We start from the raw sequence: 23,592 nt of genomic DNA on the forward strand, positions 1-23,592 counted from the left end.
ACAGACACTCACCCTGAACCCCAAATGTTTTCATCTTGAGACCCAAAAGAGAAATGTTGGTGTGTCCTGCATGCAAAATTGAACTGCATCAAAATAGCTATAGGCCTACAAGTGTAAAAGTAGGCTACTCAAAATAATACATTAATAATAATAATTTAATAAAGTAGGCTACTTCACAATCATATTATTGGATTGTAATTTGTAATGATGCATTAATGTATTCGTGTGAATAGCTACTCCGCGCACAACGACTGTACGACGAAGTACAAATCAGGCTCAACCCAGGTGAATACAATATCGGTCAAAGAACCCGCATTGAGTAGCAGTGGTAGCCTACATTACATTTACATAGTCATGAAGAGATGTGAGCACAGGGTGGCGCCATTGCATCACACCAGAATTGACATTCAATTTCCACGTGAAATGGTTTACATAGTTCGGTCTTCGGTGTCAAGTTCAACAATGCCTCTTCATCTTCTTGTAACCTATCGGCATACGCATACCTGGATGGAATGTGTAGGGCAGGCTACATTAAAATGCCACGGCTAGTAGTAGCATATTGTTTGGGTGACTCCATATATTGTTTGGGGGTGACAAATTAGTAGGCCTACAATGTTTATTCAGAGACTATATAGGCTAAATGTACTTTCAAATTATAGACCTACAGTAGCCTACATAGAAATATATTACAGAAAACAATTAGGCCTACTATGACAAATTATACGACTTTGGTATGTCAGGTTTTTCAGCTAAAACCCCTTTATTAGGCCTACATAATTGCAGAATAGCCTATGGCTATTGGCTACACTATATGGCGACATGAAAATGTAGGCTATACATGTTGAGAATCAACTGGTTTTATTTAGGTAGGCAACTGTGTTATTGAAGTATTTACGGTAAATACAAATTCAGAACATTCTCTGCCAGTATTAATAGTCTGGAGGACCCATTTAAAAAAGCAAGGCCAACCATCTTTCACAATCTTTTACATTCAGATGAAATCTGTACAGTTCTGTAAAATACTATTGTGAAGGAAAAGACACTGACTGAACATATACATCCAACATACAAACAATACAGAAATTACTTTTAAGCTAAGCTTCAATACAAAAATGAACTCCTTTGGTAGAAAACATTTGTCTCAGAAAAAAATGTGCTGAAATCTTGCATGGCCTATCAAACTTATAGTGTGTCAAAGCCAATGAACTATGGGACAAACATTCATTTCATATTGGGAATGCATATTCATTCGCGTTGGCATTAATGCATCTCACAAACCATGCAGTCATAATAATATACTGACATGCACAGCCTGGCCTGTTTTGAACTGAACGCCACAACGTTTGATTACAGTATGAAAGTCGTTATCATTCAACATGTCGATCTAAATAGCCTACAGTACTTTGGTTCATTCATAAAGAAATGGAACAGCATTTGTGATCATCGAGTTCTTAAGAGTGTGCTATGCCACGGGGAATCCTGTTGCACGCAGAGCGTCCAGGTGTAATGTGCCAATAAGAAGAGATACATAACAAAACATTAGACAATTCAAATAAACTAGTGAAACGTACAAAAATCAACGCATTAAAATGCTATGTTCATAACATCTTTAAGACTCTTCTCTAGACTTGTCATGTGCATGAATTGGGGCAAAATTACTGCGAAATACAACAATAAGTAGCCTAATTTCAGAGAGTGCAGTCTAAAATCAAGTAAAAAAAAAAAACGTAATAAATGTCGTTGCTTAGAATATTTTCATCCTTTTGCCAATCGCACTAGCCCTCTTCACCACTCGCTGACTGGGCTGCTCCTTTGAAAGAGGGCAGTACTTGATCGTGTGCGCGTTGTCTCCGTTGGCACTGCAGAGAGGGCATGTGTATGCCCGTAGAATGGGGCACAAGACTCTGCCATCGACTGTCTTTAAAATGTGAGAACCGTACACCTCTTCTGGCGCCCCGTTATTCCGACAGAACACACATATCTTCGGCTCTGGCTTACTCCTCTGAGTCTGTTTGCGCCTTCTGTCCATGGCGAGCAGGTCGAGCCCCCCGAAGCTCCCTCCGTAGGCAGAGGTGTCCCTGTCTGTCAGCCGTGCGTCACTGGAAAGGTGCTCAAACGGCCTGAGAAGCGACAGCCGTTCCTTCAGATCGAAGATGGACATCGGGGGAGAGTTTGGAGGCACGCAGCAGCAGTCCAAATGTCCATCGCTGTCCCCACCGTGCCCAATTACGCATGAGCAGATCGGAGAATCGTCCAAGCCAAGAGTCGCTTTGAGGGACTCCGTTATGGAGTTGGGACTGAGCGATGAGTTGCTGATCTTGTTTTTAGCGACAAGGGTCGATAGACCGAGGTAATCGTTCCAAAAATTGAACGTGTAATCATATGGAGAGCGCGCTTCTAAGTACCCGTGATCTAAATAATCCATTCTTCCACACAGGACAGGCTAATGTGCACAAAAGGGAATTGGTGTTTTGCACAATGTGGATTTGCAGCATGGGTAAGAAAGCGATGCTCTCTGTCCAGTGTGCAGAGCGCTCAACAGAATGGGCTGAGAGTGGTTCCTAGAATAAAAAGGCAGTGGGCGGGGCTTGGTTCCAGTTGATTATCCAGTGAGAGATCCATCCAGTGCAGGCAGGGCATTATTGAAGCAGGGGAAATTATTTTGCCTCTCCAAAAAATACATCTCTATGATGGAAGCACTAAGGAGCTTTTTGATGTTTACAGCGGAATGACACTCTGCACGAGTCTGCAGACTATCAGATTTCTATCTGATGCTTCTTGACGTTTTTGTTTTGTTGTTTTCCCAGTGTTTTTTCAATGTAAGGTGTGTTTTTTTATTTTTTTTATGTTGAAGGCATCACTTTTCTACATTAATAGACCTATAGCGAGCCGTTTGGCATAGACATGACATGTCCTCTTTGCACCTGTTCTCAGTCCCTCAGGGCTTTGTGCTCAGAACCAGCCTGTCCTCCGTTCCATTGTCTCCACTCCACAGCGAGACGTTTAACTTCATTAATATGCATTAAAACGGAGTGTGCCTGTTTCGTGTCGTGTGTGTGCGCGCGCGTGTGTGTGTGTGTATGTATGTGTAAGTCAAGGCCCAATAAACTGAAACACGCGCGAGTGGGTGTGCGTGCGTGAGAGTTCATGTGTGAGCGAGAGAAAGATAGGCTATTAGGCCTGGGCCTGGTACAAGTACAACAATAACATGACATTACTATAATATTATTACCAACAAGAAGAGTTACTGTAATGAGAAAAATTACTACTCATTGACATATAGAATCCCAGCAGACATTATTCTATAGGCCTAGTTATAGCCTATACTGACTGTATAGGCATACAACATGCCTTGGTGCTTTGTAAGTCATCTTTTGTAAAAGTATCTGCATTAGAAATATTATGAAATGAGATTAATAAAAGTAGGCCTGTAGCTTGAAGCAACAATTGTAATTGTAGGGGCCTCCGTTGAAACACTGCAGGATTTGTTTACCATATGATTCATTATTAATACACGTCCAATTTATTTATATAATTTAAGTGTACTGTAGCTAGACGATAGCTAAAATAAAATGTTATTTACATTCTGTAATGTGCATAACTATTATGTATGTATGTTTGTTTTACAATTATAATTTTGTAAACATGAAGTCAAACAGCATTAGAGGTAAAAATGTTGTTTCCATATCTACATAGAATCTGCCTAAATGTGCATTCTATACATTTCAATGGATAGTCTGAATTGGACATCCAAACAGAGCTATAAGTTATAAGAGTTGCTGGTGATATAGTAAAGATAGTAAAGTCAACAAAGCATGAATAAAAGCATAGGGGGACAGTATCTTGTGTATGAGAATATATTATCACCAGAACACACCACATGGCCATTTTCAAGGTCACCTCTGGCTTTGCATGCACAAAGGAAATCATGAAAGAGCATTTAAAAGATGAATGGCTGCTATATCACAATAGATAAATTGCACATGGGGCAATATGACATGTGGCTCCTTGGTAACTGCTTTGCATCTATTGATCTCATACAATATATCTTTCACTAGCAAAATAAATTAAACTATGGACATTGAAAATTAAAAAGATAATTTTAGGCATTTAGCAAGTACCCTTATCTAGAGCAGGGGTAGGCAACCCTAGGCACGTGTGCCAACATTGGCACAGGGTATGGGTGATCACTGGCACACATGTGAGAGGTTTTTTCTTTACAAATAAAAAAATAAAACAAAACTCTGACTGGGGAGGGAGTCTGGGAGGCGGGTTATTGAGTCTAATGATCATTACATCGTCATATATATAATATTTCTAAAGAAAAATAAGAAAATGGACAATCAAAACATGTTGGAAATATTACATTTGGGTGTGGTGTAACTGAATATTGATATGGCAGTAATTGCACACTGACTATCAAGAAAAGAAAAACATGGCAATTCATGTCAAAAAGGTTTTCGATCACTCATCTAGACTCTAGATTCTAGAGTAACATGTAAGCGCAACAGTAGAATAAGCCTTACTAGGGTACACATTACAACATGATTTATACATTGTTGTGTCAAGATTTGTGTGCTGGAAATAGCAGATCCACAAGCACACAACACCTTGCCCTGCAATGCGCTGTGAGCTTGTGTTTTGGGCCAGTGACACCATAGGCAACTAAATACTTACCCAATTGGTAATAGTGTGGGTCAAGGAGGCTACAACACAAAATAAACAACAAACATCATCCTGCATCTTCATAATGTTACAACTATGTTTTTCCCTTGGCCTAATTGCACAGCAGCTCAGGCTGAGATGGTCAGACAATGCTCTCTCCATTCATCATTGTCAAGTTCAATGGAAAATTAACAAATCCCTTAATTAAAAGAACGCTGTGTGTGTGTGTGTGTGTGTGTGTGTGTGTGTGTGTGTGTGTGTGTGCGTGCGTGCGTGCGTGCGTGCGTGTGTGTGTGTGTGTGTGTGTGTGTGTGTGTGGCAGCACGTGCCAGCTGTGCTATCTACAACAGCTTGGCAAAACAAGAACAACCCAACATATCCACAACAACCCTTGCCCCCCTCTCTTCAGCAAAGACCGCTGCCATCTCCATTGCTGCATTAATTGCATAAACTGCATAATGTGGCTGGTCGGAGGAGCCCCGCCTGTTCATTCTGGATCACTGCTCCCCCCAGACACAGAGCTGGAGGGGGTGTGGGTGGTGTCAGTTGGGGGTTTGATCCCCGACCTCCAGCCATGCTCTCCTGGGAGTAGGACTGCATCCCTAACGGTCACTCCATCTGTACTATCCTCTCTTCCAACCCCCAGCCCACCTCCAACACCGCATATATAGGCACACACGCACACACACGCATATATATGGACATACACATTATTTATTCAATCATTCACATGGTCACGAAAGACACACACACACACACACACACACACACACACACACACACACACACACACACACACACACACACTGAACCCCACCCCCATGCACCAAGAGTCAACCCAGACACGTGTCATTGTCACCAGTACCAGTGAAGAATGCTAAACAATCCAAGGTCAAGCTGAAATTAAGGGGTGTCTGTTGGGCCTGTCAAGAGCTCTGTCATAACCACACTGCCCTGAATGCCATCCGCAATTACCTCTCTGGAAAGCCTGCAACCAGCCTCTCTCAGATGTGCGGCACGCACGCACGCACGCACGCACGCACGCACGCACGCACGCACGCACGCACGCACGCACGCACAACAACCCCATGATTAGCTCCAAGTGTGCCCTCCAGCAGACTATTCATAGTCAGTTCTATGACCACATTGCTCGGTGAAAATCAGTTACTTTTGGTAAGCCACAAGGCCATACAATGAAGTATGAATTATAAACTTCACAAGCCCCCTTGAATGTAAAGAAACAACCTTGTACCAAGGCTTCACACTGTCTTTGTGGCTCCTATTTTCTTGTGCCAACCTGCATGCTTAGTCTTTCAGCTTGAATCAACTGGTATGTTGATATATCCTACATAGAAAATAAACCGGCATCTTGTACAATATTTCGGTGGTATTGAATTTTCAATACGTCATGATCCACAATGTTATGCGATCAGTATCAGTCCTAGGCCAGAGTTTGTAAGTATGAATAATTCCTGGTGTTTGTGTAAGCTGCACCAGAAGGGTGGGGTTTAATCACATGAAGAATGTTCAGATGGTGTCAGTGGTATAAATTGTCATTCACAGAAAATTACAGAATATTGACTTTTAAATACTTGCTTGAGATTGTCTACACTTTCTGGATTCAGTTCCATGTAACAAACCCACCCACTGGGACTCTAGCAGAAGTAAAACTCTAAACATTTAGATCTATTGGGCCACTGAAACCATCGACAGTGGAAAGTGAACAATTCTCCCTCTCCAAACATTCAAGTAAATATGAATAGAAGTTGTATGGTGTGTGTGTGTGTGTGTGTGTGTGTGTGTGTGTGTGTGTGTGTGTGTCTGACAGGGCACAGAACAGAATTGATCATCACAGTGAGGTGGCGAGAAGAGGAGTTCAGGGAGGAGGAGAATGATCTTAAGCACACCGGTCTGAAACTTGTTTAACGTCCCCAAGATCTGAGGGGGATTAGAGCAGGATGCGGTCAAAGGCTTCAGAGTGTATTGGTACAATGAGGCAGAGGGGATTAAAGCGGAATGGGGGCGGGATTCTATGAGCCCCTGCAATGCCCTTCATCTCTGGGGGTCCGCACCAAGAGCAGCCTTTTGTTGGGTTAACTAACGGCACTTCCCATGAGTGGAGTGAACGGACCAATCCCTTTTTAATGATGCAGGGAAAATTCCTTTGGCCCCGATTACCACTGAGCTTCCGAGGAGGGCCATTGTCCCACACAACATGTTCAGTTTTTAAAATGTGCACCTAGGCAAGTGGATAACAGAAGTTTTGGCAGGTCTCCTCAAGCATTATTGCTCACAGGACACAGCAATAATAATCAGAAATTATGTGCATACTGTCCACCACCATGGAGACTAGGGGTTCGAATCCTCCTTGGTGGCCATTGGCCAGGCGTTCCAACAACCACAACTGGCCATGTTTGCAGGTGACGGCACTGTATTACAGACTCTTCTGGTTTGGTCCGGGCGCCTGTTCAACGGGGGGCGAAACTGGCATAGCGCGTTCCTCCAAATGCGTTACGCCCTCCAGGTGAAACTATACTCACTGTCAGGTGAAAAGAAGCGGCTGGCGACTTCATGCGTGTTGGAGGAGACACATGGTTGTCTACATCTTCCCCAAGACCAACTGTGGGGTTTAGCAGTGACAGAGTGCAGAATTGACAAAGGAAAAGCAATTATGTGTATACATCTATTGACGGTTACACACGTCACAATATAGCGTATCAATATTTGTTGATAATGATGTCATGATATGACTCATATCTCTTCTTCCAGGTCCCACTGTGTGAGGTCCTCCTATACTGTCTTCATAGCATGTGTCAGCAATGCATGTAGCAAATTCTAACACGTTATGTATCTTTTTGCACCATCATTACGTAGACAAAGCCCTGCACATTTATTGTACCCGTCATGCATTTCAATTGTACTTTGCATTCTCTTCACTTCTCTCATGTGGGTTTGTGCTTTTTGTCTGGACTTGATGTAATTCTACCACTGAACAGAGGCTCTCTGAAGCAGATGTGAGTACCTCGTCTCATATTAGCTCATGCCTGGCTGTCTCCTGTGATCTTTCAGCTGTGCAGCTGCCATGCTCAACATTCTCTCATCTCACGCTCGCCGCCCGTACATGTACTCAGGAACTGAATTAAAAAGAAACTGTACGCTGGGCAACTGTTAAAACATACTTTGATGAGTTTTCTACTCACCACGGGAATAATATGCTGTCATGAGAGCAGCATTCTCAGTTTGTACTAGAGAGATTAAAGAGATAAAAATGTATCCATTTTCTAATAAAAATAATTTAAGAGCCCACTGTCAGTTGTTAACCACATGGACCTGTCTTAAGGCCCACACATACTCCAGTTTAAGTTGATAAGCTACTCACCTTTTCGGTAGTTAGTAAAAACAGAGCCATGTGTTGGGGTGAGCTTATCGCTTATCACTGACACCGCGGCGTGACATCATGTTGTAGTTTCCCCAACCACCGCGGTATCACCTAAAAACTGGAGTATGCGTCGCCGTCGCCCTTTAATAAGCGAACATTTGATGGAATAACGTGTTGTAATGCGTCAATGTTTGTGCAAAGTTTGTGTTTATGCACACACTCAAAGCTGGACATAGGAGGGGCTGGCGCCCCTCATAATAGATCAGTGGGGTCTGGGGATCCCCATGTCAGGGGTCTGAGTGGGGTCCCCAGCTAAATTTGTTAATATAGCATCAAAATCAGTTTAACCCTATTTTATACTTTGCATATGGATATCCAGCTACAGACAATAAGCCACACACTCAAAAAACACGACCCAGGTAGGATGCGTAAATTACATCAGATCTATACTGATGACAGCAGGGATCCCCGAACATGGGCATTAAAGGGACATGGACAAACAGATACAGAGATCTCAATATATCGGAATAAAAGGGACAGACAGACAGACATACAGGTACAGACAGACAGGTACAATCAGTACTCTGACAAAGCCCCCAACACTATGAGACATATCGGTCGGATCAGCGGTGTGAGAACCCTAGATGTGTATGCACGTGCTGACAGATCACGATATGATAACAGATCATATTATATTAATATGTTTATTAATAATAATATATCTGACCAAGGCCTGCACTCAAGACCGTATGCAACCGCACGCACGCACGCACGCACGCACGCACGCACTCTCTCACACACACACACACACACACACACACACACACACACACACACACACACACACACACACACACACACACACACACACACACACACACACACACACAAACACACACACTCACGGCAGAGCAGTGGACCCATGTGCAAGTGGGGACAGGCTTGGCGGTATAATGGTCGATACCTCGCAGAACACACAGGACCACAGATGGGTCTTCCTCCTCTCTGCACAGCAGAGTCAAAGGCTGCACGGAGCCTGGGCTCTGGCCAGATGGGCCACCCCTGAGAGAGACAGAGAGAGGCGCTCAGGCTGTCACAGGCCCTCGGAGGATGATCTTATTACCATTGGCCAAGACGAGGAGTCTAGGCCAATGGTATACTGTAAGTGTGTGGGTGCACGCGAACGCACATACACGCACACACGCACGCACTCGCTCTCTTTCACACGCACTCTCTCTCGCTTTCACACACACACACACACACACACACACACACACACACACACACACACACACACACACACACACACACACACACACACACACACACACACACACACACACACACGGTGTCGAGAGAGTCCACATTATCAAGAGTCTCTAGCCTGAGATTCCACTGCTGGCTCAGGGAAAAAAGGCAACTCAATTTTATTTTTCCTTGTGTTGCTTTCTTTCACCTGTGTGCCGCAGATCAGATGGTTTCATCACTGTCCAGAGCTGAAGAAATAAGGTTCTCCGTGGTTGTGTTTATAGACGGCAACAAATGAAAAGATCAAATCTGTTTTGTGTAGTATGAACCCCCCCCCCCCCCCCCCCCCCCCCCCCCCATCAGTCAAGCCATCGGGTGTAGAATCGGTCTCCCAGAATGAGAGAAAATTCAGTATGCAACCTGCTGGCTTTTGTTGCTCATAACGCCACCTTCGGTATTGTTATTATTATCAAAACCCTTATGAATGACAATGTATATGGAGATATCTATCCATCCGTCCGTCCGTCCGTCCGCCTGCCTGCCTGCCTGCCTGCCTGAAATCAATGTCAGGGTGAAATGCAGTTTTGATCAATCTCAAAGCAGTTTTTCTAAGGTGCCCTTGTACAAGGTATACTGAAATTCCTGTTGCTGCTGGATCTGGACTCAGCAGCCTACAGTAGAAGGCTGTGGTTGTACTGGACAGCTCCCATGTGGGAATGTACCTGTATGAATGTGAAGCTGTGTGTGTGTGTGTGTGTGTGTGTGTGTGTGTGTGTGTGTGTGTGTGTGTGTGTGTGTGTGTGTGTTGTTCGCACACGTGCGTGCATGTGTGTGGAAACCTGGATACTTAAAAAAAGTTCTTCTGGAGATACATGTTTTTGTCTAATGAGAAGTGCATTCCTGAAATTCTGGAGCACCACGGGTATCAGCAGTAATGTTGTTTGCTGGTCAGAGGAGCTGCCCATATTGCTATCTGCTTTCACTTATAATGGGTGAACTCCAGGTCCAGGTCATTCACAGCTATGTTCAGTTTTCATTAGCATCTGTTGTTATACATACCATTTATCTGATGTATTTGTCAGAAACAAACATTAGAAAACCGTTACTTGTAATTAGTTGGAATTTACAATTAAATAATGTTTCTGCAGAAGTATACATTTAATGACAGCAGTCATAGTAATGTGGCTTTCCGCTTAACAACAGTATTGTTATATTTTGACAACGCACACTATGTATATTTTACATTGTGCCTTTTTGTTATCTGACTTCGGTTCCCTTGTTTCTTTCTCTATTAATTAAGAGTTATTTTAACCCTTATAACTCTTTTCTTAGAAACTACAAAACAAATTCCACCCACTGTAAACCTGTAATGTGTAAATAAAGTTGATTGGGCTGGGCTTCAGTCTGTAACACAGCTAAATGCCACAAAGATTAAAGATGGAGTGCCGTGATTTTTGTATTTTTTCCAGTTTTACATGTGTTTATAAGTTAGACCCCGTGTTGTGGTTATGTGCAATGTCTTCCCTTTGTATTTAGGTTTCTTTCTGGAGGCTGAAATCTTGACAGTCAAACGTGCCAATGAAAAAAACAGTGATAAAGTTACATCATAATATCATCCCCTCCCCTAACCCCTCTCCCTTTATCATACTGAGCTGAGTTCAGGTGGATCACCACCCACCAGGCTCAGTTCAGGTGGATCACCACCCACCAGGCGTAAAAATGACATTTTAACAAATACTGTACATTTAAAAAAAATGTCTTCCTCCATATATAATAATAATACCTGATGATCGTGTTTAGGGTGGAAACAAATCACAGTACTCCATCTTTAAGGATTTCCATTGCTATCATGGCATACTATAGAGCGTCGCAGTCCCGCCCCCTACCATGGACCAGGAAATGATTCTCCGTTCATTTTCCTCATAGACATTTCAGAAAGTATTTATTTAAAGACGTTTACGCCGCGGACAAAGCCAACTCGAGAATTTTTGTGCCGAACAAATAATTAGAAAGAAGAAAAAAACGGCAGGTTACAACACTTTTTTCGTTGTTTTTCTTCTTTGTAATTATTTGTTTGGTCCAAAATATTGTTTGTGTTGTCATGAGTTGTCACGACTCGAGTTGGCTTTGTCCGCGGCGTAACCGTCTAATAAATACTTTAAGAAATGTCTATGGGAAAAATGCATTGGGTTTCATTTCCTGGTCCAGGGTAGGAGGCGGGACTGCGACGCTCTATTCAGGTAAACTGAAGCGTCTACCAAGGTCAAGGTCATTCTATTGGGCCGCTTTGATTTGGGGCCACAAGGCTGCTTCTTATTATCAAGCAAATCTTCATTTGAAATTCACACAACTCAGGGTTGATTGACAGCATGGGTGGGCGATGAGGGGGCTGCAATATTCATAAGAGCAGGAGTTTAGAGATGACTGGATAGGTTTCCCTATACCGCACATTGATTTCCACATTTGGGTGATTACGTTTATTATTTAGCCCAAGGCTACATTAGCATGTGATTATGTCTGGTGTCCTATGGAGAGGAGGCAAATTTCTCTGTGAGAACAAAAGAAGGGGGGTCCCTCGATCACCTGAGTCCTCCCAAGCGTTCAAAGCCACACAGCGTAATTCCCTTCCTGCATTTCTATCTTTCCCGTTCCTTTCTATCCATTCGCAAACATTCTCTCAGACTCTTTTGTTTGCCAAGGTCGGTTACCATGGCTACCAACGGGCGCTTTATGAGCACCTCATCCCTCATCTAAATATCCCTAGTTATCTATGGTAATGAAATGCACACACTATTATCAGGCTTAATGAAATACACTCCATTGTCTATGATTATGGAGAGAATGCTTTATTTCTCAGCGGTCTTGTGCGCTAGGATGTTCCAGGGCCATGATAACAAATGTTCCGTGAAGCTGTGAGCACATTTCAAGCTCCATTCTGGTGTGAAGCCATGGACAATAAAAGCAACAATGCCCTGCATGTCTATCTGTGAATGGCTAGGCACAGCTACAGCTAAATGTGACCCAGTGACAGTTTGATTGCACTAATTGGCCTCTCTCTCTTTCTGTGTGCATGTGCGTGCTGCGCGCGTGCACAAGCTTTCTCATAGATGATGGAAAATGCAGCAGCTACCAGCAAAGCTCCCCATAAAAAAAGACTAGGCTAGCACTACCGAAACACCACTACATGAAATCTGCGAATTATAATTACACTGTCTCCGTCTCAATATGCCAATGGAACATCACATCTCTTTTCTTCATCACAGCCTGTATCAAACAAATAAACATGGTCAATGACCTACACTGCTGTTTCCTTGTAGATAACTTCCCACCCCTGTGATCATTCCCCACTGTCATCAAAATCGTAGTTGCAACAATGAGCTGTAATAAAACGGGTATAGAAAGGTGACTTTCTCTCTGATAGGGCCTATCACCCCCCATTCTTTCCCTTCTCAGCATAAAGATGAAAATATCAATTGAATGCGTATACTTTGTACGAGTGTGTCTGTGTGCTGTGTGTGGAGGACTGGAGGTAGAAGCTATACTTGTGTATTTCAAATCAGTCAGTCAGGGGGTAATATCTGCAGATTGGGTGTTTAAGTCACTCTGCATTTCATGAGCCAGGTCCTGTCACTAACAGTTATCTCGTCGCTGCCCTCAGAGGAGTTGTCTAGGTGAAATGATTCGCCCCAAAGTCTTGAATAATGCATGAAATTACGTAATGCAAATGGTGGCTTTTATTCCCCCTCTGTCTATTCGCAGGCGCTGGGCCCAGGCAGGGCACTGTATTATAGCAGTCGAGAAGAAACAGTGGGATTCCCCAGAGTATGAAGTAACCACGGCAGAGGGAAAAGGTCAGTGATAAACCCCGGGCTGCACCTCACACGCTGGTTTATAAAGTACAAGTGAGCGCTGAGTTATTGCAGCACGGTGAAATTACTGCTCTGAGCAGCCCTGCAATTCACAAGGGCTATGATGGGAGGCTTATTGTGTGAAGGCAGTGAAATATTCATTAAGCAAGTGCCTGGCTGTTGTTTTTTTCACACACTGCCCCTCCTGCCACGTAAACAGATATCAAGCAGAGAAAAAAGAAAATGCAATGATAATGAAAAGAACACAGGCATTTCTGTTAGACCATGAGATGTCACCGACCACCAAATGGCACTAGACTGTTGTCGAGTCTGCTTCGATTAAATGAGCCTTATTCCAACCTGTGTGTGTGGTGGGCAGTCCAGGACCAGAACTGAATGGCATTAATTGCCCCCTAAGATGACGGGTAGATGAAAGGGGAAGTAGCGGGTTTCCATGGGACGTGGAGGCTAGCTAAGGCGAGGCTGAGGACGGCTGGCAGGTCTCACAAACTTCAAAAGGAGATAAAGGGCCTCGAGACAAAGGATTCTCTTTTTTTCGCTTAATCTCTAGAGTTTTTTTTGTGTGTGCCAACCTCTTTGCCTTTGTCCACTTTGTGTAACGTATTAACACCAGTGGATTAAATTGGTGTTGCGGAAATCGTTGTTTGTATTTTTCTTCCAGCCAACTGCCCCCCCATTGTTTGCTCAACCTTGTCCATAATCGATTGCTCTCTAACAATACGAACAGAGATGTTTATCTCGCCTTGTGGAAACAACGAATACATTTGGTGGCCTTATATTTGTTCAGGGAAAGAGCGGCAGAATATGTTTTTGTCTTGGTGTCCTTTAGTCCCATAACCATTTTTGAGTGGTGTAAACCACTCCTACAACTGGCTTTTGTGTGCAGAAAAAAATGAGCATGGTTGCTATGTTCAAAATAATTTCTGACGTAATTAAATCACACCCGGGTGAACTGGATGACCGTAGCAACCATGGTCATTTTCTCTGCACAGAAAAAGCCAGTTGTGAAATCACATCCGGGTGTGATTTCATTACGTCAGATCAGAGCTGATCAGGCTACATAATACCTTACCTTATTTCATTACGTCAGACATTACGTCAGACCACAGCTGATCATGCTATATAAAACCTTACACCACTCAGTTCACACGGGTGTGATTTTTAGAATATGGGGGACAAAGGGGTATTATGGAGCACTAGCATTTAAAAACATATTTGAGAACAATCTTAGGAAAGTGTATTGCGCAAAGATAGAGCTTCTACACCTACCTGTAGTTGTGTATATTGCAAGAAGAGAAGAAACAAGATTGGGTTAAAACCCCAGTATGAGGCTGGACTTTAATATCATAGTTTATGTCCTTCAAACATATTTCTAATGGTTTGAGCCTAAATCACCACTTTTAGCTGCAGTACCACAATGTCCTGATGTGGCTGGAGTCACTATTTAGCCAGTTTGTATTTTTGGTTATCCTTGTATTTCAGTCCATATGATATTAAACAAAGAGGAAATGAAAATTTGGAACTGAATAGGCCAGAGGGAGGGATTATACAAAGTAGGGCGATACATATGACATCTCTGGCACCACCAAATCAGTTGGCCTGTTCTGAGATCGTGTTTTATTATTTTTATTATATTGGTGTTGGAAAGCCAGTATATTATTTAAAGAGGATCCTAGCTGAGATTAGCTCAGGAGGAATATTCTGTATGGATGGAAATAAAAGATTGGACAGTTCAATCAATCGCCCTATAACACACAAAGACGATCTCCGCCATACCTTGGATGTTGTAAGTTTTATAAGAAATAAGAAGGAGAATTATTTAATGATACGGGTCATGGCTACTGGGAATTTTGAAGAAGCTATTAAACTCTAGACTTGAATACGTGAAATAGGAGATGGGGATGACTACAGCAGCCAGATCATACTTACAATGGTTCCCAAATGGTCTGCAGAGGCACACTGGTGTGCTGTGAGACAAGTACAGGTGTTCCTTGGGATTTTGTGACAACCGCATTGTTACAATACTATAGTACTATATTATACTATAAAGATTTTACAGAAAGTGATTTTGTTTAATGTACGATCAACAAGCTCTCACAGCTTGTTGATCGTATCTTTCTATAAAGAATACAGGCGTGCCTAGATTGTGACGATTGTGACTTCTGGTGTGCTTTGGGGACAAAACGTTTGAAAACCACTGGCATAGAGGATGAACACCTACATCTCCAGCAGAATAGTTTGATGTGAGAAATAACATAATCACCAGTGAAGCTTTCACTCTGTGTTCCCTAGAGACCTCAGCCTCTCTCTCCTGTCTATCCACACAGCGCAGAGGCCCCAGATTCCTGCCATTCTCCAGTGAAGGCACGGTCTCTTGCTCTCCAAGGCAGCCGCTCAGCCGGCCCTCCATCTGCCCATGAATAGGACCAGTCACATTTCTGATAGCATTTAATGAAAAATCCATCCGGGCTTCAGGGAGGACAAGGAGGAGGAAGAGGGAGAGAGGGCAGTGGGTGGATGGTAGTGGAGGGGAGGGGGGTGTTTCTCAGGAGCACTCAACAAAGAATGCCTTTCACTGGACTGGAAAGGCTAGATTGGTTCCTCTCCGTTCCCTTCTCTCTTTCTCTCTCTCCTCTCTCTCACTGTCTCTCATCTGGTCTTGTTTTTTTTTATTCAACATCAAAATGTAGCAGATGACTGGGTAAGAAACCCTCAGAGATTTTCAAAAGTGGTGCGGGTGGAAAGTGTCACACAAAGGGACAGGTGTCTTGTGGCTCTGTCAATGTGAAGGACAGGGAAGTACAAGGCATAGAATGTAGAGCTGAGAGGACCTGCTGATAACAGTGTGCCTTTCAATGGATTCCGCCCATTCAGCCTTACAAAAGGCAAACAGCACTAACTACTTTTTTGTGTGCTTTAAAGGTCAACAGCCATGGCTTGGGTTTAGAAAGCCTAGCAACAAAAGTAGTACCATTAAAGTCTCAAAACTAAACATGATCCTTTTTTCAAAGTTGGTTTTTATATTGGGGATACACTCATGTTTCACTTATTTCACATTTTCAATTTGGCTTTGCACATTTGGTCCATTTGAACACACTGTGCAGAGCAGTAATATATATAACACCTGTGTGAAGTGAGGGGCGATCTTATCATCGCATCATCGCAAGTACTGGTACTAACTAATGTCTATTACAACTGCTGTTCTAAATCCTTTAGAACCGTTATTGACCTACCAACTTTGAAACGTACCTTAGTTATGTCACCATCAATAGCCAATAAGGGACCACCATTCTTACCCATACATACCCAGCCGATCACCAAACGTACCTTAGTTACGTCATCAGCCAATCCCTGATTGGCCGACGGACAACACCGACATACGACCGACATACGCAGCCGATTACAGTACTTGTACACTCTGCTTATGCAAGTCATAACGAGAATTATGCACATAGCCGATTAGCTGATTTGCTCAGACACATATGACATAAATTCTCCTTTCATTGTCAAAGGGGGGGATGACTCACATGAACATGAATCAGTGTATGTGCATCACTGTCAGGTCTTCACATTTTCACCCACTGGATCCGTTCACCTTTGAGCTTGTAGATCAGTTTTTTTAAAAGGTTTTTGAAAAGGTGAGCATTGAGCTTGTGACTAATAACTATAGGCCTACATTGAATCCACTGGTTCTTCTTTCCATGTCCTGAAAAGTAACGGTTTTGGACACGATTTCTGCCACAACAGCAACACCAAACTCAGCAGGAGGGAGACAATTTCAGAAGGCTTTCATCTCTTTCCTAACATCAGATGTTAGGAGGTCATGTGTGTCCTTGCCCATTTTTCAGTCTCAACAGACGGGACCCAAACATCTCCCAACATTCTTTTACTGTTATGATCACATCTTATTTCACTAAAAAGAATACAAGACTTGTTTAAGCTGTTTTGTTATCCTTATGAGGAAGGAAAAAGGAAAATGGGTAACTCATTTGTTGTTGTGGCCCAGGAGCGTCAGTGTTTTATCTTCATTCAAACTGCTGAGTACAAAGCACCAAAGGCACTGTGTTGTAATAGAAAAGAAAGAAAAAAAGAAAGAACAAGCAAACACGTCTTTGCTCAAATCTAAAAAGTTACTCAATACACTTACAGGTTTCCCCTGTGGTTGCTGTTCTGTGAAAGTGTGGCAACTATAGCATTTCTTCCCGGTTAAAATACTGAATAACATTATTGCAGTATTTCTATAACAAATACCGGTAAGCAGGTAAACTCTCATCCAGAGGGGATTGAAAACAAACTAGAAAGTTTCTAGTTTGTCACCACTCAGTCAGTAGACTGAGTGGTGCTGTACTGTACTGTACTTTACTGTACAAGCCCTCCTCCCTGACCTTTGTGTGTCTGTGTGTTAGGCTGTGCAACAGTGACACTTGGTGGTGAACAAACGCTATTTTCGTGCTCGGACACAGACACACACACACACACACACATAGCCGTCTATAGGAGTGGTTGCACCACTCAAAAATCAACCTCCTGGTGGTGCTATAGCAGGCCAATGTGGAAAAGGGGGGTATTTTTTCCTCTGCCTAGTGGGAGTGCGTGCAAACTTTCACAGAAATTGCACGCTGCGTTCATGATTTGAGGCATTTTGTTGAAAACCGACTTTGGAAGCCAATTAGGATAGAATATGAAATATCGGGCAGATCCGACTTGATCACATGACTATAGAGATACTGTATCGATGTGCGTGATGTTTTTGGAAAAAATCTCTAGGACCAATATAAAAAATGTGTTTCGCAAATGTCGGATGTGAAAATGATGTGAAAAATGCAGGGCAGAGGTTTTTCCTTGGCCTCTAGGGAGCATGCGTGCAAAGTTTCATGCAGATCGGTGCAGTTGCCGTTATAGGTAAAAACGTGAATCGACCTCTTATAGCGCTACCATGAGGTTGGTATTTTTTTCCTGGGCCTAGTGGGAATGTGCATGCAACATTATCGGAAAAATCCATATTGATCACATGAGTAGAGATGCTGTGTAACCATTTGCATGATTTTTGGACATAATCGTTAGACGTAATAGCAACAGTCTCCCCATGCCTTCGGCCTGGCAGAGAGCTCCAGTGTTTGTCCAATAGGATTTCAATAGGACACCACTGTTAATTGACATCACTGTCACAGGGATCAGGCTTGTGATCTTATCACCTAGGGCTGGGCGATATGACTGCCTCGATTATGATTAATGAACAATCATTTTATACACTTTTTAATTGCCTTCATAGCTCTCTGAAAAGGTCTGTACTGTAAATATTACAGGCTTGCTATTTTTGCATGCCACCATTGTACAACAAGTATAATACAAATACAGCATTTAAGTGGTTAATCGGACAAATTGATTTAGTCAATTATAAACAATTATTAGAATTCTTTGTGCAAATTCTTTGATGTTTTGAATGTTTTTCCAGACTTGGGGGGGAAACAATCCACCAGCTTCCAAGATATTATGTCTGTACTATAGGGACCACACAAGGCTGATGAAGTTCTCTCCCCCAACATGTCCCTCCGCTAAGGGGATGCTGAGATACAGATGGCCTCTTTCTGCTTGTTGCTCACGGAAATCATCCTCTGCATAATCCATCCATTAATCACAATAATATACAGCAGGTGAGCAGTAGGCTCCAATAACTGTGTGACAGTGAGGCAGTGACATCTGGATAGTGTAAATGCTTGAGTGTGGATGTGTCGGGTGTAGGGCTGGTTTGGGATTGTTTATTTGTTTCAGCATGGGATATTTGCTAGAACCGGAGGCAAGTCGTGCGATAAACAATTCATAAAAAATGGGTTTGGTTGCCAGGCATACTGCTAATACAAAAAAATAACTTAATTATGGACAACTGGGACTCTGGTTAGAAGGAGTTTGGCTAGAGTGGCTTTACAGGAGTAGATGTGCCCATACGTGGTATGTATGGGAGTTGCTCATGGGAGCCCGCAGTCCATGTGCACGGTCTGAATGATGATTAACTGTAATTACCTAAGCTGTACCTGGACTGCATGCCAGGAGGCAGCCCAAGATTAATGGGGCTGCGCTGAAAACAGAACAAAAGCTCACATTTCCGAGGTAATGAATCGCTCTGGTACAAAGGCTTCTTCGTGTGGTGTACGTGGGGCCCCTGGGAGGTTCATTACAACAGCAGAAATGGATGGATCCTACGCAGCCTTCTTTTTTTCCAACATGGAAAAGCGAAGGAGAGCAGAAGGGACGCCTGTAATCCTCAGACATCATCTTGGTTGCTATACTGCTGCCCTAACAAGCAGAGATAAACAGGCCGTACCTCTCCAACGGGCAGTAGACATCACAATGCAAACTGTCTCATTTGCGTTGCCTTATTTGTACACACAGAAACAACACTTGGCATGCTGCTAATTGGTTATAAGTAATGAAGAAACATGAAACTGTAACTGTAATCTGCTCTAAAGAAATGAATGGGTAGTCGATCAAATTCTCAAATGGGAGATTCATTTTATTCTTTTATATTCAATATAATAACATAGAAAATGGATACTTAAGAGTATCCAATAAGAGTGAAAAGGGAAAATAATCAAATCTGTCATTAAGAACATTTTGAGAAAATGTCAAAATTGAGAATATTGACATTTGGTTTATAAGACTTTTGAGTCTTATTGCCTAACTCTAGTGAAACATGCCCTCTTTTAATCATATACAGCAGTCTTTGCTATAAATTATGCACGTTTTTGTTAAGCTCACTACCACACATCCCATCATTGATTGGCCACAAGCAGTTTTAAAGGAAGCAGGTTCCATTCCTACAGGAAGTGAGCAGTTTGGTTGGTGCTGCCTGGAGGGCATAGTTTTATTACGAGTGTCTCCTGTTGTAAATCATTGTCGACAGCATAAAGCTGGAGATTAATGGTGACATTTTTTGCCCAGTTCCGCAAAGGTTAATGTATGTTTTTTGTAAAATGAACGACACCAGAAGGAACAAGGGCTGATAAGGGGCTGCAAGAATGTGTGAGAGATTCTTCATAAAGAGGAAATGAAGATTAGTGACACGTAGAAACGGGCATCAATTATTGGAAGTCAAACTGCTTAGAGCAACAATGGGAGGATTTATAAGCTCTAACATTTTTCGTGCCCTTGAACATGTTGCCTCTGGGAATGTAGGTCGATAGCCAGATGAAATACAACCCGACTACAGACTTTAATGATTACAATCCAAGCCGGTCACATATTTCTGCCACATATAGTCACATAAATACTCTTGCAAGTTGAAGCATGTCCAGCTTTACATCATGTTCTGTGCATGAGGTTGTACTTAACCCCCAAGGCCTTTTGTTTACCATCTCCTAATCATGTAAATGACATGCTTTCCATACATCTCTCAATCTATCACACTCCAGAGACAGTGTGTTGTGACAGCGCTCCAAAACCGTGCCTTGCAGAAAGTCTGAGGGAGATGAAAGAGACATGGGATTCAACTTTTAACCCATCATTTATCAGGGAAGACAACAAAGACAGTCAATGTCATTCTCCTCCGCCTACTGCCATCACCCAAGCAGCAAATTAATGCACCCTACCGTGCTCCCCTTACAAGCAGGTGCTTGTATGCTACAAATACACACATTAACACGGGCACATACAGTAAGACAAATACCCATACATGCACAGTAAAATCATCAGTGTTAATTACAGGTCCATTTGGTTAGATTTGAACATTTTAACAAATGGATGAAATTAACGCAGGATTGTACTGTGTAGCCTACACAGACATTATTAATCAATTATATGCATTATTTTTTATGAAACAGTATGCTCTACTGAGTCTACTCTGTATAGAAAGCAAGAGAAATCCTACAGATGCACATATCTACCCTTGTGTGCGACTGTGCGTATGCACACAGATAAACAAATACTATTCACATCATTAAAAACAGGACTGCCAGATGCAGTAGCACAGTATGTCTGAACTTGCCATGTGGGCTAATGCTTAATTTATACTTCATTGTACAGCAGTGTCACACACTGAAGTATAAATAAAGCCCTGAAATGAGCACACTGAAATGATCTGTCAAATGAGCTAAAAAAAGAAACAAATTCAATGTAGCCATGTAGAGGGACAATAATAAATTATCTTTGGTTTCAAATCCTCAGCAGATTTCTGTATTGTGAGCATAGAAGAATTCACTTGTTCTTCAGGGGGACACAAAGACTTGTTCCCATTCCCTGCCAATTGTTCAGCAATAGATATTCCACAAATAGAAATGACAGTGTGGACAAAAGACCAGACATTCATTTATCTTCCCCAATATGACCCTGATGCAAATGAAAGCAAGCAATCAATTCCCTAATTGGGTTTGTGCGATTTTAACTTGTTAAGGGAGCCTCTGTCTAGATTAACGGGAAGGTCACTTTCTCATTGTGACAATTACTGTATACGTTTAGAATACCACAAAGGAGTCCAGTCAGCCTTGGGAGGGCATCTGCAATGAACCAGATGATTCCCACTGTGCTAGGCACACATATGGACATTTTATTTTTTTAATGGCATTTCCTATGGATTAATAGGAACGCACGCAATAGGAACGAGGGAATGTCACACAGCACAGGTCCCAGGACAGTAATCCCACCTGACCACTGATGTCAATAACGCACCAAAAAAACACCCATCAAAACATTAGTATACATTATCATTCTGATTTCAACACACATAGGCAGACATGGAGGGAGTGGGGATTGGGGAGTCAAGACTAGAGGGGACATATCCATCCGCCATTTGAAAAAGTAACATCTTTTCATCATCTTCAAACGATTATAATCATAATCATGGCAGTTACATTTTCGGTTTTGCAATGTATGTAATACTATTTATCACATCATAACCATATGATGGTGATGTGATTGCACTGATATCTCTCTGGATAATATGGCACCTGACCAATCATTGCAAGCTGTGGACACCAGGAAGAATAGTTGTTACTGTGGTACTAGTAACCTATGAGTATCCTAAAGAAAGAAAGTGCTAAGTCTGCAATCATCATTGCTGGTGAAGGAACTCTGCATGTCAAACATTGCTTAATCTCTGCGGCCAAACATTGTTGCTGTAAATGGTTTGCACAGATTCGTGGCTAAGGAGACACTGGAGTTATCTAGACACTAAGGAAGCAAAACAGAGCGGAAAGCAGTGACCTTCGATTTGAACACAGAATAGCTTTGTAAGTCTGGCTGTGTTTTCGGCAAAGTCACTCCCCACCCACGCTGTTGGGAAATCCCTGTGGGACTTTCATTTCATTCACTGGGGCAGTTCATTGACAGCCATTAACTTTTCTTTTGACCTTTTTTTTTTCATCGTTGCCAGTCTTCGGTTGGATAACCATGTTGGATGTTCTGATGAATTGAAAATGGTCGTCCACAAAGTAAAAACATTTTTTTGTATCGACTTGTGCTTTTGTTTTGAAATGTACCCATTCTACATACTGTGAAATACACAAATTTCAATCAATCAAAACCTGCACAGATGATAATTTGGCAACATGTCATTGTTCCGACCTCCAGTTAGTCTGACCGATTACTTACACTATCCCAAACCCTAACCTCAGTCTAAAGCCCTAACCACACCAAAGGGTCACCATGCAACTCCTTGCCCTTGGGTCAAAACGGTTGCAAGGAGTTAACGCTAAAACCATCTCGACCCTTCGGTGTGGTGTGGGCCATTGAATTCCATGCGTTGAATCCCTAGGGTCAACGTGGATCAATGTGCAACAAGACGTATCACACCGCAGGGACAACGCTAAAACAGTCTTGACCCTTTGGTGTGGTTAGGGCTTAAAAGGGATAGTTCAGAAATTTTTAACTTAAGCTATACGAAATACTTGCCATTAATATAGTGGTTGCAAGCAGGCCCGGTTCTTCCTACAGGCCGACGAAGCAACGGCTTCGAGCGCCATGGGGGAGGGGCGCCAAAAATAAAAATAAAATAAAACATTATTTTTTATTTTTTAACTTTTTTTTTACTCTGTCCCAACTCTGTCCCCCCAGTGCCCCCCCCAGTGCCTCCCCAGTGCCCCCCCCAGTGCCTCCCCAGTGCCTCCCCAGTGTCTCCCCAGTGCCAGTGTCCCGCCAGTGCCTCCACAGAGCCTCCCCAGTGTCCCCACAGTGCCTCCCCAATGGACCCACAGTGCCTCCACAGTGTCCCCACTGTCCCCCCAGTGCCTCCACAGTGTCTCCTCAATTTTTGGGACAGAGTTAAAAAAAAAAAAAAAAAAAAAACTTTTATTTTTTGAGGGGAGGGGGGGGGGGGGGGGGGGGGGGGCGCCGCGAAGAATCCTGCTTGGGGCGCCAGATTGCTCAGGACCGGCCCTGGTTGCAAGTTGCAACTGTATTCATTGATTGCCCGAGTCCCGTGGTGGGAGTTCTGCTCTGGTT

At 42.8% G+C, this 23,592-nt stretch overlaps 1 protein-coding gene across 1 annotated transcript; it reads right to left on the reverse strand.

Moving 5' to 3' along the window:
• Positions 1 to 861: 861 nt before the first annotated feature.
• LOC306942580 (nanos homolog 1-like) lies at positions 862 to 2,425 on the reverse strand (the record flags this gene model as incomplete). Its single annotated transcript, XM_079528581.1, has 1 exon — positions 862 to 2,425. The coding sequence occupies one exon, from the start codon at positions 2,423 to 2,425 to the stop codon at positions 1,745 to 1,747; it is 681 nt and encodes a 226-aa protein (XP_079384707.1). The 3' UTR covers positions 862 to 1,744.
• Between the last annotated feature and the right edge of the window lie 21,167 nt (positions 2,426 to 23,592).

Source organism: Electrona antarctica (genome assembly GCF_951216825.1).
Source record: "Electrona antarctica genome assembly, chromosome: 18".
In the NCBI taxonomy this organism is placed as follows: domain Eukaryota; kingdom Metazoa; phylum Chordata; class Actinopteri; order Myctophiformes; family Myctophidae; genus Electrona; species Electrona antarctica.